The sequence below is a fragment of the Ips typographus genome, linkage group LG3, assembly GCF_016097725.1.
Source record: "Ips typographus isolate SLU linkage group LG3, UJ_Ityp_2.0, whole genome shotgun sequence".
In the NCBI taxonomy this organism is placed as follows: domain Eukaryota; kingdom Metazoa; phylum Arthropoda; class Insecta; order Coleoptera; family Curculionidae; genus Ips; species Ips typographus.
The window spans coordinates 20,951,463-20,966,632 of NC_138424.1; the positions used below are offsets into that span (position 1 = coordinate 20,951,463).

The 15,170-nt window shown below is 34.8% G+C and overlaps 1 protein-coding gene across 2 annotated transcripts in view; it reads left to right on the forward strand.

The window, feature by feature from the left end:
- Polr1A (RNA polymerase I subunit RpI1) overlaps nt 1-15,170 on the forward strand; it is a 94,143-nt gene that overhangs the window by 53,083 nt on the left and 25,890 nt on the right. For both annotated transcript variants that reach the window (XM_081975749.1, XM_081975750.1), the window contains exon 26: nt 12,570-12,759. In XM_081975749.1, the coding sequence (XP_081831875.1) occupies nt 12,570-12,759 (190 nt within the window). The remainder of the gene's footprint in view (nt 1-12,569; nt 12,760-15,170) is intronic.

A 15,170-nucleotide genomic window follows, 5' to 3' on the forward strand; every position in this document is an offset into this window, starting at 1 on the left:
AAAATCGGTACGGTTAGAAATGAAATGACTGTCAAAGTTTGAACTGTTATAAACACGGTTTAAAGGACAATATGCGACAGAATCGTTTGTAAAATCCATATTAATAATTAATAATAATAATAATAAATTTGTTTATTTAGCTAATAGCTATATACAAAAAACACAGAACAATAAGTATAGGTATACAATTCTAAATATTTTCAAAATGCGGACATATTTACAATGTGTTCGCGTAGATGGACTTTAAACATTCTCACAGTATTACATTGTTTTATACATTTTGGTAGCTGATTATAATTAAGAAGTCCTCTATATAAAGGCGAATTTAGGGCTTGATCTGTATTACAATGTCTCAAAATAATAAAATCATCACAATTTCTTGTACTGTAACTATGGACCTCAGAAAAGGTTGTTATTTTTCTACACAGGTATTCCGGCAGTAACCCCCGCTTCATCTTAAAAATAAACAAATACACATCAAACATTATCATCTGACGTACGGACAACATATTCAAAGTTTTCTGCATGGTACTTATTGAGACATATCTATTACACTTAAGGATGGTTCTCATCGCTCTGTTCTGTACGATCTCGAACTCCCGCACCTTAAAACTGGGTAGACCATAAAGAAGAGTGGAACAGAACTGCAAATGCGGCGAAGCGATACTATTATATAGCAATAGTTTGGTGTACAATGACAAATTTTTTCCGACTCTAGAAATAAAATTAACTTTCTTTGCATATTTCCTTAACGTATAGTCAGCATGAGCATGGAATGTTAGACATGGATCAAAAATTACTCCCAAATACTTGATGTTTTGCTCATAAGATATGCTATGACCATCCATTTTCAGATCTATGTCGTCAATATTAAAGCTATTCAATTTACATTTTCTTCCAAATATACAAAATTTAGTTTTTGCTGTATTTATGCTCAGGTTATTCTTGCACAACCAATGAAACAAATGTTCCAAATCTTGATTTACTTTCTGCTGCATCTGCATTAAGTTAGTTCCAGATATATAAATCATAGTATCATCCGCGAACAGTTCGACTCCACAATTCTCAACCACGCCCACAATATCATTTATATACAATAAAAACAACAACGGTCCTAAAACCGTCCCCTGTGGCACCCCATACTCAACCGGTAAAGAATCAGACATACTATTATTCAACTTAACTTTTTGTCGCCTATCATTCAAGTACGACTCAAACCACCGCAACACAACATGTTTGAGGCCCACATTACTAAGTTTCTGCAATAAAATACTTCTTGAGACAGTTTCAAATGCCCTCTTTAGGTCTAAAAATACAGCAAGTACAAAATTACCACTATCTATACTATTAATAAAACTATCACAAACGCTGACCAACACAGATTCACAAGAATGTTTTTCTCTAAAACCAGACTGATTTGGTATCAAAATATTATTCTTATCACAGTGAAGCTGTAGTTGCGCTTTTACTACCAATTCTAATACTTTTTCGTACAACTCGACTGTATTTATGGGTCGAAACTCAGTGTGTACCCTAGTGTTCTGCACTTTCGGGACAGGTATAATAATCGATTCCTTCCATGCATGTGGAAAAACTCCAGCTGTCAGTGAAGAATTTATAATATCTAGTAGGCGGTTTCCCGCCACATCACACACATCACACAGCACCTTTTTAGAAATGTTACTTTCACCGCCCCCTACATTTTTTAGGTTTTTTAAAGTTATTTTCAATTCACTCATAGTAACTGGGTTGAAACGTGAAAAAACACCATCAGGATTCAATGAAGAAGAAAAGATATTTCCATGAATATTTTGGAAAGGACAAGCAGGCATGCCAGCAATAATATCCGCTATACTACTTATGAAATACTCATTAAATTTGTTTGCAATTATTAAGTTGTTCGTAACTGCGACATCACCGAATTTGACCTCTCCAATAACCGAATTTTTTCTCTCTGGTAATAATAATTTCAAGTTTTTCCACAACTCCTTCGGATTATGTTTGTTGTCGTCGATAGTTCTCTTAAAAAATTCATCTTTTTCAAATTTAATTTTAGAAACAATCAAATTACGCATTGACTTGTATTCCTTCCACACGTCATCATTTCTCTCACGCACCGCTCTAACATACAATGCATCTCTCTCACTCATTTTTTGTTTAATATCATCAGTGATCCATTTTTTGTCTTCATACTTCTGACTATAAGTTATTTCTAATACTGGGCACATAGAACCAATAATATTTTTTATGTCGTTTACAAAGACATCCGCCAACAGATTTACATCACTAATATTACTATTCCACGGCACATCAAAAAAATAATCCTGTAATTTGCTTTTGTCATACCCCTTAAATGATCTTCGACAAACATTAACCCTATTCCCTTCTACACGATCTCTCCCTAGGTCAACAGACAATATACAATGATCACCAATTCTAGGCGCAAGATGTACTGCATGCTGCAGGTGTCTGTTGTTTGTTACTATATAATCAATCAGGGTTTGACTTCTGTCAGTGATACGTGTAGGTGAAGCTACAATCTGTGTGAAACCACTAGAGCTTATACTATGAAGTATTTTGTCACCATAAAATGAGTGTTTTAGCAAATCCAAATTAAAATCACCAAAAATTAAAATGATTCCATCAAATGCACTAACCCGATCGAGGTAACCAACAAAAAATTCCAAGAATTGTGCATCCTCTTTTTTAGGTGGGTGATACAGTACCGTGCAGAGGTACTTTATTCCAAAATTAGAAAATTCAACCGACAAAAGCCAAACAAAGTTTTGTACGCATTCTACCGATCTCAAAGTACATCTTACGTCCTTTCTTATCAGTGCCATAACTCCACCCGTTCTTCTATTATCCGTCGTACATTTTTCAATCCTATAGCCCTCAATATCTAACTCCCTCAGAGTCACCTCAGCACACACATGAGTTTCTGACAGAAAAACAATTTTTGGTCGCCACTGGTTTATAAGAGAATTTATACCGTCCTTATTGTTTAAGTAACCCTGACAATTGAGATACACTAAACTGGAATTAAAACTATCCGCATCTAATTGCTATTTATTGTATTTATCATTTTGAATTTTTTCAAATCGTTTCAATGTTTCACATTGGTTATGATCCCATGTTGTATGATCTACCTTGAGTGCCATACCATATTTCTTATTTGACCAAAGACAGTTCGAACATTTAACAAAATTACTCTGACAATCACCTAAACTATGCTCTCCACTACACTTAGGACACACTTTTTTATCAGTACAATCTCTGCTAAAATGACCATACTTACAACAGTTAAAGCATCTAATAATACCATATTCATCATATATTGGACATCGACTCCAACCTATACTAATTTTTCCTTTTTTAATTATCACATTATAGGTATTTTGATCTAGTTCTATGATTATACTAAATTTTTTCCTAACAATTTTAGTTTTACGAATTATATCCATTTTTGAACAATTATCATTGATATTTAATTCGTTTTGTTTAGCTATCTTAACTAATATATCACTATCATTCCTATCGTACTCACATTCATCTATTCCGACAATCCTGACACGGTGCTGCAGAGATTTAGGCCTCTCCACATCGTAACTGCCTCCAAGTTTATCTTGAATCTCAGTCTGAACGCTTGCTATTTCCCTACTACCACTACAATTTATAATAACACCTCCTTGTTTTGTCACCCGTCCCATAGTCACTCCTACTCCCATATCCGTTGGATCAACTCTCTGCCGTATATCTTGTTTCACTTCTTTGATTTCCTTTTGGGTTCCTTTTTGTTTTACAATAAGTACGTTGTTGTTCGATTTTTTTGCGACAGCCGAGTAGGTCAATTGTAAGTCATCATTTCTAGGTACCTGAGTGTTCAAATCTCTAAGACATGCTATTTCCATCTTGAGGCAACGATTTTCTTCGATAAGCAAGTCCATTTTTTCCATTAAAACATTGGTGTTATTTACCAAGGTCTCCAAAGTTGTATTTATGAAACTAACAGTATCTTGATCAACATACCCTTCCTCTACTCGACTTCTCTTTCTAGACCTCTCTGGTCTAGTTACTTCACCCAAACTTTCAGCACATGTTTTACACCTCCATGTAGCTTTTCTCATATGAAAGCCACGCAAGTTTACATCCTCACATTTTCCGTGGAAATAGTTTCCGCATACTGTACATCTTATGGTTGATTTAGGATCTTCAAAAACGGTTTTACAATTAAAACAACCTAAGTTTGGATTACTTTCATCCATAGAATCGATGGCCGGCGTTGCCGCCGCCATTATTTACAATTATTTACTTTCGGCACTTTGATTTGTTTATTTGTTTATCTATCCACGGAGTAAAAATCGTTTCACTGACAATGGAATTCCATTGTCTACAGGAATTTTCACTATATCACGCACAACCGACAACTTCTTTAATTAACTAATCATATGGTTGTATTAGTCTCAATGTGACGATTTATTTGAATATACACACAATAAATTTTAATCACAATTATTGTGTGACCTTATCACATTTTTAAATACATTCTTCGAATTCGCAATAAATTTCGTATTCAATAATCTAAAAAAATCTGACAAATTAAGTACAGTCAAAGAGGACAACGCTGTCAAAGTTTGAACTGTAAAAATGACGGATAAACCACAGTCTGCGACAAAATCTCCTGTATCTATCCAAACCTACTTGAAGTGATTGTATCACATTTTTGGAATCCGCTTTAAATTCTTTATCCACTAGCATAAAAAAAACACTTAAAAATTCAGTACAGTCAAAGAGAGCGCTGTCAAAATTTTATTCGTAGAAATCACAGATAAACCACAGTCAGCGACAAAATCATCTGAAAATTGCACTTCTAGTGACCGAATCGCATTTTTAAGCACATTTTTGGAATCTTCATTACATTTCCTATCCGGTAACTTAAAAACAATATTTAAGTTTGGTACAATCTGGGAGGAAAGCGCTGTCAAAAACTAAACTGTAAAAATGACGGTTTAATGGACAGCTTGCGACAAAATCGTCTAAGAAACCTACTTGTAGTAGCCAAATCACATTTTTATGCACAATTTTAAAATCATCATTAAATTTCCTATCTACTAACCTACAAAAACATTAAAAAATTCAGTACAGTTCTATCGCCTAGTAATAGGCAATAATCAATTTAATTTTCTGCCAAATTCCAACAAAATAAGTTAGAACTTTGGACAGGTTTTTAAATATAAGTAATCAGCTTTAGGATTAATAAAAAGGGACTGTTCGAGATTAAAACAATGGCGTTATTAAAAAAGTTAATATTTCTTTCCGTCGAGCTGCCTGGGTTAAGACAATGGTGTAATTTATGAAATGCACCAAAAGACGGTCAAATTAGTTACGGCCCCGGAAAGAAAAATTGAATTTCAGCTATTTAGGCAAATTAAATTAGAAAATTTAGAGAACTCTTTAGCCAAGTTGGGCGGGCACTAAAATAATGAAATGCAAATTGCCTCTCCCGAGTGTCGATATTTTCTGGTAAAATAATTAAAAGTTTCCGGCCAACATAAGCTATTTAAGACTTAATTATCACATTATTTATGCTTATTTCAATCTCAATTCAATAAAATTTAAAATGACGGTAAAATTTAGTAAAATCGGGCCTGAAAAAGGGTAAATAATATTGCGTATAAAACCAAAATAATTGTGTGTAATTCCCTGGAATAAGCGGTAATTTGGCTGAGCGATTTAACTTCTCAAATGGAAGCTAAATTTGCTCTCCCTATTTAAGGCAAAAAGTTGTGATTTAATTATAAATTGTTTCCATTGCTTGCTCCTGAAATGTGTTAATAATTTTCTCAGGAGTTGATTTAAACAATAAATTCATTCTCAAAATTACGGTGAAAGCCAAATATTTATTGTCTAACCCGGAAGCACCCAAATCACTTTAGCTGTGTTAAGTAGGCCATCAGGCCATTCATGTTCCGGAGATAAATCTTTGGTTCCCGCAGGAAATTCGAAAACGGCGATGCCGTATTGATTTTAATCTTTTGTGTAGGGGATGCTACAATTGTGATATTGAAAAAATGATTGAGGACAGGACATTGTACTCTATGTGTTTGTTTCATGATGGTCTCTCTGGTAATTATTACTTAGTAGCTGGAATTATAACTTTTTACTAGGAAAGCTATTGGGATATCCAGTGCAAATAACCTCATCAATTGGAATAAAAAAATTAATTATTCATATCTGTAAATGTATTTCTTCTCGGTGACCTTAATTCTTTATACGATCAAATTATTTATGATGAAATAAGTGAAGATCATGTCGTGGAATCCTGAGGAATTGCTTGCTGTTTCTACAGTTGTCATTTTACATGACTGTCTAATTACTGTTACAGACAAAGTTTGCTCAACCAAAACATGATGCTGTAAAACTCATCAGTTCAGTATTTTTGTGTGTGTTTTATAGTTTTTGACATTTAATCGGTCACTGTACAGGGTGGGAGAAATTGGACGTACTCTTATTAATAAAGATAGGAGAATACTGATGTCAGTCTGTGAAGCTCAAATTTGATAGAAAACTTAATGGCAAAAACCGTTGGTTAATATCTGTCACCATTTGACAGATATGAGGTGTTTCTCAGAACTAGTATTTTTCTTCAAAAATGTCTAGCGTCTTCCAGGTGCATTATTTTTTATTTCTAAAAACACATTTCTACAGCAACTTTTTGCTTATAATCCAGTAGTGTAAGCATTATTTACACTGGATTCTAGATAAAAAGTTGCTGTAGAAGTGTATTTTTAGAAATAAAAAATAATACCCCTGTAAGTTTTGAAGAAAAGTAAAAAAAAAACTTATTTTTTGAAGCCCTATTCGCAGGTGAAAGGAAAGCACCAACTTTGGAATCACCCTGTAACCGAGGGGTAAACCGCTGATGAGTACAATTTTGTACACTAATTCCTAATATGCCAATAATGCTCACTAATTCCTTGTAATGCCCAGTAATTCCCAATAACTAACCTAACCTACCCACTAATTTTCTAAATTACGACGACTGGAGAGTCTAAAAAACCTTTTTTAATAAGAAAATATGCGTGCAACGATTTAACCCGAAGTAGATACCAACTGTTGCTTAGTTTAAATGAGACACCTTGTATATTATTGCATTTTTGGATTCTACCTCAAATCCTACACCATTTACACATGTAGTTTAGAAAGCGTCAGCTGAATTTTAGAAACCATAAGATGGATTTAAAAAATATCACTTGTATTTCAGAAAAGGTACTTTCAATTTTAGAATAATAACTTTGATTTTCGAAATTGCAATTTGTATTTCAGATTAGTCACTTGTATTATAGAAAAGAGCAGTTGGATTTTAGACGTGGTCATTTGTAATTTGGAAAATTAAAGTTGAGCAAAAAAAGTAAATAGTTTAACGAATATTTTTAATAACATTGTGGTTTAAGCAGTTCAATGAAAAATCGATTTATCTCGAAAACCGTTCATTTAATCGAAATAAAGGAAGAGTACAATTTTTCGATAAAAATGTCAAGAGTATCCATTAATGGCGTTTGCAGCTGAAAATAATGACAGCTGTCAAAGTTTAAGCAAATTGAGTCTTAGGTCCAGTTAGTTCCTGCCTTTCGAAGACGAGATACCTGGTTTTCATGTCAAATAGAAAGTCTCTTTCGATAAAACATTAAACCCAATAATCATTACAATATACAAAGTGTTTCAAAAGTTACGGCCAAAAACGTTAATTGGAAGGCAGTTCTGTGGGGCTCAATATTTCCCTTAAGAGTGACTTTAAAAAAAAATTATATGAACAAATCGTATTATTTTGACCTCCCCTGCATGCCCCCGAGAGATTGTCATACAGTTATGGGACACCCTGTATATTTTATATAAATTAATACTCTCGATGGGCGGGTTTTTTTGCTTAAAGTGATATTAAAAAAAAAAACAATAAACTAATAACCACATAGAAACACAAAAAAATCTGAAATTGAAATAACGTGTTCTAAAATACAAGTGACCTTTTCTGAAATACAAGTGACGAATCTGAAATACAACTTACGTTTTCTAAAACCAAATTTACGATAATGAAATACAAGTTATAGATTCTGAAATTCAACTTATATTTTTAAAATCCAAGTGATATTTTCTGAACTACATGTGTAAATGGTGTAGACATGTTTCGTGTATTAATGTCATACACTTTTCTGTATCCGTTTCTCAGATATTTACCGTTTTATGTGAAATTTATTATTTTCAGTCTCCAAAACAATAATTTTAATTTATGCATATCAAGAAACTTGTTTTTCTTGGTTTTTGTGTTTTGTCGTGTTATACAAGGTTTGTTCTCAGAGTGGGTGAAGAGAAACGATAAAATATATTATACAGGATGGTCAAAAAAAGAGCTCAAGACATCAGTCCTAAAAAAGCACGTTCTCTGTTCAAAATTAAGGTAAGTTTGTATTAGGTCACTTATTTGAAAAATGTATTCTTTAAATTGATCCATTGAACCACCCTCGAGTTATTGAAGGTTAAAGTAGTAGCTATCAAATTCAATCAAAACTGTCTTTATTATCACACAACTCGGTTATTTGCACCACTTTGTATAGACTTTTATATGTCGATGGATAGAAAATATAATGGGCTTTCCAAAAATATGGCCGTTTGTATTAATAGGGTGCTTCGTTTGGCCGTCAGAGGGCTCCAAAGCTAACTAAACGTTTTTCTTGACTGTAACCACTCTAACTTCTTTGAGGGATTTTTTTTAAATCGGCCTTGATATTTGGCACAAACCTAGCACAGTGAGTGTCAAATTTAGATCCGCAGCAAAACTGTAGAAAAAAATCATTAAAGTCGATTTTCGCTTGCACTAAGTGGCCAACATAACACAAAGCCCATTGGAATAGTGGTGACTTTTCAGGCAAATTAGACCCTTACGAAAATTGTCATTTGCTAAATCGGTTTTTCAAGACATTTCTATGCATTACATCGTAGAAGACCTAGTTCCTCATGTAACCGTGTTTTCTTAATTTTACAGGGTCAAATAAGCCCTAACCAGTCAAAAAGTGTTTCTGGGACAGTGTAAACCGTAAATAACACGCATATTTGTAACACTTTGTATTTACTTTTATATGTCGATGGATAGCCAATGAAATGAGCTTTCCATTTATGTAGAAAAGTCGGTTGGTTAGTGGTACAGTTTGGCCACTAGAGGGCGTCAACTTTGACCAATATTTTTGGTGTTTAATATTCAAAAACCCTCTTAATTGCAATATTTTTGCTAGAGTTTTATACGTCAATGGAGAGCCAATAGAAAGATCTTTCTGAAAAGTTTCCCACATGGATTGAGAGGTTAGACGGTTTCGCCGCTAGAGAACGTCAAAGTTGACTATTTTTTTATGCCTTTTTTCGTGCATCCTTGTGTTCAATCTTCAAAACTCGTTTATTTGCACCATTTTAGTAGTATTTTATACGTCAATGGATAGCCAATGAAATGAGCTTTCTAACAGCCTCCCAATTTGAATAGATAGATTAGACAGTTCGGCCGCTAGAGGGTGTCAAAATTGACCAATTTTTTTGTGCATTCTTTCGTTCAATCGTCAATAACTAGCTTATTTGCCACACTTTGTATATACTTTTATATATCAATGTATAGCCAATGAAATAAGCTTTCTATTGACGTATAAAAGTTGATGGGTTAGGGGTACGGTTTTGACACTAGAGAACGTGAAACTTTTTTAAAGTAAAATTACAAAATTCATAATTTTTCATAGTATTCCAATGGACTTCATTGAAATTACCAAACTTTATTTATGTTTAAATTTGAATTTACCAGATGTTTTCAAAATACCAATGTTCCTCCAGTAATGCTCATTAATTCCTAAAATTTGTACACCATAATGCCCCAGCGGTTTACCCCTCGCCTGTAACTGTCACAATAACAGAGTTATGGGCTGTCAAAGTAAAAACTGTCAAATTCAAACTTTACAGCAAACAACTCAGTTTTAACAGTAAATAACTCAGTTATTTGTCATTTTAGGTAAAAACGCTATACAGGGTGGTCAAAAGGGAATTTCAAGGGCTACAAATTGGTATATTGAACTACCCTGTAACTGTCAAAATAACAGAGTTATGGGCTGACAAAGTGAAAACTGTCAAATACAAACTTTACAGCAAACAACTCAGTATTAACAGTAAATAACTCAGTTATTTGTCATTTTAAGGAAAAACACTATAGAGGGTGGTCGAAAGAGAATTTCAAGGGCTACAAATTGGTATATTGAACCACCCTGTAACTGTCAACTTAATTCCTAGATAATCATCATCAGCATACAGGGTGTCCCAAATTTGAGCAACAAACCAAACTTATAATTTTTCAAATGGGATGACCAATTTTTTATTTGATTTTTAGAATTTACACCAAATTCTAGGCCTACTTGATGTAAAATGTATCGATATTCAATTGTTTTTCCTCTAACAGCCTTACTTTGACCATCCACACCGAAAGCGAGAATTTCCGTGCACTTTACCAGAAAATCGTCCATAACTCGCTTGTTTGAAACACTCTGTATAAAACCACCATATAACAAAAGAAAGCTAATGAATGGGGCTATCACGTGACGTTGAGCGGGCACGGTTAAGTTGCCCCGTTTAGCCGCTAGAGGACGTCATAGTTGACTTTCGTTTTTTGCAGTTTTTGCTCAATATCTCGGGAAGGTTTCAGGTTAGAGGTCTGAAATTTTTATCACAAATCCACCTCGCTGGGGTGCAACTTTTACCTTCTATACAGTTTTGATATCATACACCGTTTGACCTTAAAAAAATTAAAAACTGGAATTGTCAAGAATTTTCAAGGGTGATACCTTCTGATTTTTTTCAGAAATTTTTTTATTTTCAAAATTAACCTCAACTGCCTAAATACCTTCAGGTTAATAGTACAAAAATGACGTAAAGTGTCATTTGTCAAAATGTCTTTTTGCAAGGGTGCCACGCCCTAAAAAGTGTCAAAATTGACATAATTTCAAGGTCATCTTCGAAACGGTGCCAGTTAGAGCAAAATGGACGTTAAATTTGTGTTCCCCAGGTTGAAATTAGTTAAAAAAGTCACTTTGAGCAAAATCCAGAATGGTCGCCGTTAGTATAGTAGGCCCAAAAAATCTCTAATTTAGACTAAATTTCCGTGTACTTTACCAGAAAATCGTCCATAACTCGCTTACTTGAAACACCCTGTATAAAACCACCGTATAACAAAAGAAAGCTAATGAATGGGGCTATCACGTGACGTTGAGCGGGCACGGTTAAGTTGCCTTGTTTAGCCGCTAGAGGACGTCATAGTTGACTTTCGTTTTTTGCAGTTTTTGCTCAATATCTCGGGAAGGTTTCAGGTTAGAGGTCTGAAATTTTTATCACAAATCCACCTCGATGGGATGCAACTTTTACCTTCTATACAGTTTTTTGGTATCATGCACCGTTTGACCTTGAAAAATTAAAAACAAGAATTACCAAGAAATTTTAAGGGTGATTGATTCCTTCTGATTTTTTTCAGAATTTTTTTTTTCAAAATGAACTTTAACTGCCTAAATACCTTCAGGTTAATAGTACAAAAATGACGTAAGGTGTCATTTGTCAAAATGTCTTTTTGCAAGGGTGCCACGCCCTAAAAAGTGTCAAAATTGACATAATTTCAAGGTGATCTGCGAAACGGTGTCGGTTAGAGCAAAATAGACGTTAGATTTGTGTTCCCCAGGTTGAAATTAGTTAAAAAAGTCACTTTGAGCAAAATCCAGAATGGTCGCCGTTAGTATAGTAGGCCCAAAAAATTCCTAATTTAGACTAAATTTCCGTGCACTTTACCAGAAAATCGTCCATAACTCGCTTGTTTGAAACACCCTGTATAAAACAACCGTATAACAAAAGAAAGCTAATGAATGGGGCTATCACGTGACGTAGAGCGGACACGGCTAAGTCGCCCCGTTTAGCCGCTAGAGGGCGTCAAAGTTGACTTTCGTTCTTTGCAGTTTTTGCTCAATATCTCAGGAAGGTTTCAGGTTAGAGGCCTGAAATTTTTATCACAAATCCACCTCGATGGAGAGCATCTTTTACCTTCTATACAGTTTTTTGGTATCAGACACCGTTTGACCTTAAAAAATTAAAAACAAGAAAAATACGACAAACGGTATACTTTTGGGGGTAAAAAAAATTACGGGGTAAATTGGCCATGAAGAATTGCTGGAAAATATTTTCAAGTTCTAAAAATGACCACCAGAGTGGAGATCTTAAATTTTAAAATTGCATTTTCTATACATTTTGCATATAATAGACTAAAACTGGTAAAAACAAAAATGGTGGGAAGTGTTTAATTTTAGTTTTTGCAATAACCCGCATATTTTAACTTTCTGGAGGACTAAATTTTTAAAAAAATGTAAAATTTAATTAATAAAATTAAAGTGTTCATAAATCTCCCTAAATTTAGCAGTTTCTAAAAATGTTAATGCACCAAAACAAAGTTATATAAAACTTGCAGCTCTTGAAGCTATAGTTTTGGGCTAATTGACTTTAATTTCCAGGTCAAAGACGTGTTTAACGTGTACGGAATCAAAGTGGATCCAAGGCATTTGTCGCTAATCGCAGATTACATGACTTCAACCGGTTCGTTCTTGCCACTAAGTAGAAGAGGAATGGAGAATAGCGCGTCTCCTTTGCAGCAAATGTCCTTTGAATCGTCCCTTCAATTTTTAAAAGCGGCCACCATTAGAGGTAAGTTTTCAGAGGGTTCAAATTAATCTTCAAAAACGCAACGAAATGTTTGGTTTACCAATTTTTTTGCGGCGGCAATTAGAAGTACGCAGAAAAATATTTGACACCTATTTTTTTCTTTTTTAATGGTAACGCAACATTTTACTGCACAAGTTTCTAGTACTTGTCAGAACATTCTAGAGCCTTCTGCAACATTTCAAAACCTTCCAGATTTTTGATGAAGCTTCTAGAACTAGTCAGAACGTTCTAGAGCCTTTGGCAATGTTTCCAAACATTCTAGACCTTTGCAAAAGCTTCTAGAACTAGTCAGAACATTCTAGAGCTTTCTGAAACATTGCAAAATCTTCCAGATCTTTATTGAAGCTTTTAGAACTAATCAGAACATTATGGAGCCTTTGGCAACGTTCCCTACCAGTCCAGATCTTTGCAGAAGCTTCTAAAACTTGTAAAAACATTTTAGAGCCTCATGCAACAAACCAAAACCTCCAGATCTTTGATGAAGCTTCTAGAACTAATCAGAACGTTTTAGAGCCTTTGACAATATTTCTAAACTTTCTAGAGCTGTGCAGAAGCTTCTAGAACTTGTCAGAATATTTTAGAGCCTGCTGCAACGTTCCAAAACCTTTCAGACCTTTAATACAACTTCTAGAACTGGTCAGGACGTTCTAGAGCCTTTGGCAACGTTTTCAAACTTTCCGGACCGTTGCAGAAGCTTCTAGAACTTGTCAGATCATATTAGAGCCTTATGCCAACTTTTCAAGACCTTCCAGAACTTTTATGAAGCTTCTAGAATTAGTCAGAACGTTTTAGAGCTTTTGGCATCGTTTCCAAATATTCCAGACCTTTGCAGAAGCTTCTAGAACTAGTCAGAACATTCTAGAGCCTTCTGCAACACACCAAAATCCTCCAGATCTTTGATGAAGCTTCTAGAACTAATCAGAACGTTCTAGAGCCTTTGACAATATCTCTAAACTTTCTAGAGCTGTGCAGAAGCTTCTAGAACTTGTCAGATCATATTAGAGCCTTATGCCAACTTTTCAAGACCTTCCAGAACTTTTATGAAGCTTCTGGAATTAGTCAGAAGGTTTTAGAGCTTTTGGCAACGTGCCAAAACCTTCCAGACCTTTGCAAAAGCTTCTAGAACTAGTCAGAACATTCTAAAGCCTTTGGCAACGTTTTCAAACTATCCAGACCTTTGCAGAAGCTTCTAGAACTGGTCAAAACATTTTAGAGCCTCCTGCAATACACCAAAACCCTCCTGATCTTTGATGAAGCTTCTAGAACTATTCAGAACGTTTTAGAGCTTTTGGCAACGTTCCAAAACCTCCTAGACCTTTGATAAAGCTTCTAGAACTGGACAGGACGTTCTAGAGCCTTTGGCAACGTTTTCAAACTCTCCGGACCTTTGCAGAAGCTTCTAGAACTTGTCAGAACATTCTAGAGCTTTCTGCAAAATTTCAAAGCCCTCCAAATCTTTGAAAAAGCTTCTGTAGCTTGACGGAACGTTCTAGAGCTTTCTGCAAAATTTCAAAGCTTTTCAAGGTCTTTGATGAAGCTTCTAGAACTTTTCAGAACATTTGAGAGCCTTCTGCAACTTATCAAAACCCTCCTGATCTTTGATGAAGATTCTAGAACTAATCAGAACGTTCTGGAGCCTTTGACAATATTTCTAAACTTTCTAGATCTTTGCAGAAGCTTCTAGAACTATTCAGAACGTATTTAGAGCTTTTGGCAACGTTCCAAAACCTTCCAGACCTTTGTGAAAGCTTCTAAAACTTGTCAGAACATTTTAAAATCTTCTGCAACATTTCAAAACCCTCCAGATGTTTGAAGAAGCTTCTGTAGCTTTAGAGCTTTTCGCATCGTTTCCAAACCTTTGTAGAAGCTTTCTAAAACTAGTCAGAACGTTCTAGAACTTTCTGCAAAATTTCAAAGCTTTTCAAGGTGTTTGATGAAGCTTCTAGAACTTGTCAAAACATTTTAGAGCCTCCTGCAACATACCAAAACCCTCCTGATCTTTGATGAAGCTTCTAGAACTAATCAGAACGTTCTGGAGCCTTTGACAATATTTCCAAACTTTCCAAACCTTTGCAGAAGCTTCTAGAACTTGTCAGAACATTTTAGAGCTTTCTGCAAAATTGCAAAACCTTCCGGACCTTTGGAGAAGCTTCTAGAACTTGTCAGAACGTTCTAGAGCCTTTGGCAACGTTTTCAAACTTTTCGGGTCTTTGCAGAAGCTTCTAGAACTTGTCAGAATGTTTCAGAGCTTTTGGCAACGCTCCAAAACCTTCCAGACATTTGATAAAGCTTCTAGAACTAGTCAGAACCTTCTAGAGCCTTTGGCAACGTTCCCTACCATTCCAGACCTTGGCAGAAGCTTCTAGAACTTGTCACAACATTCTAGAGCTTTC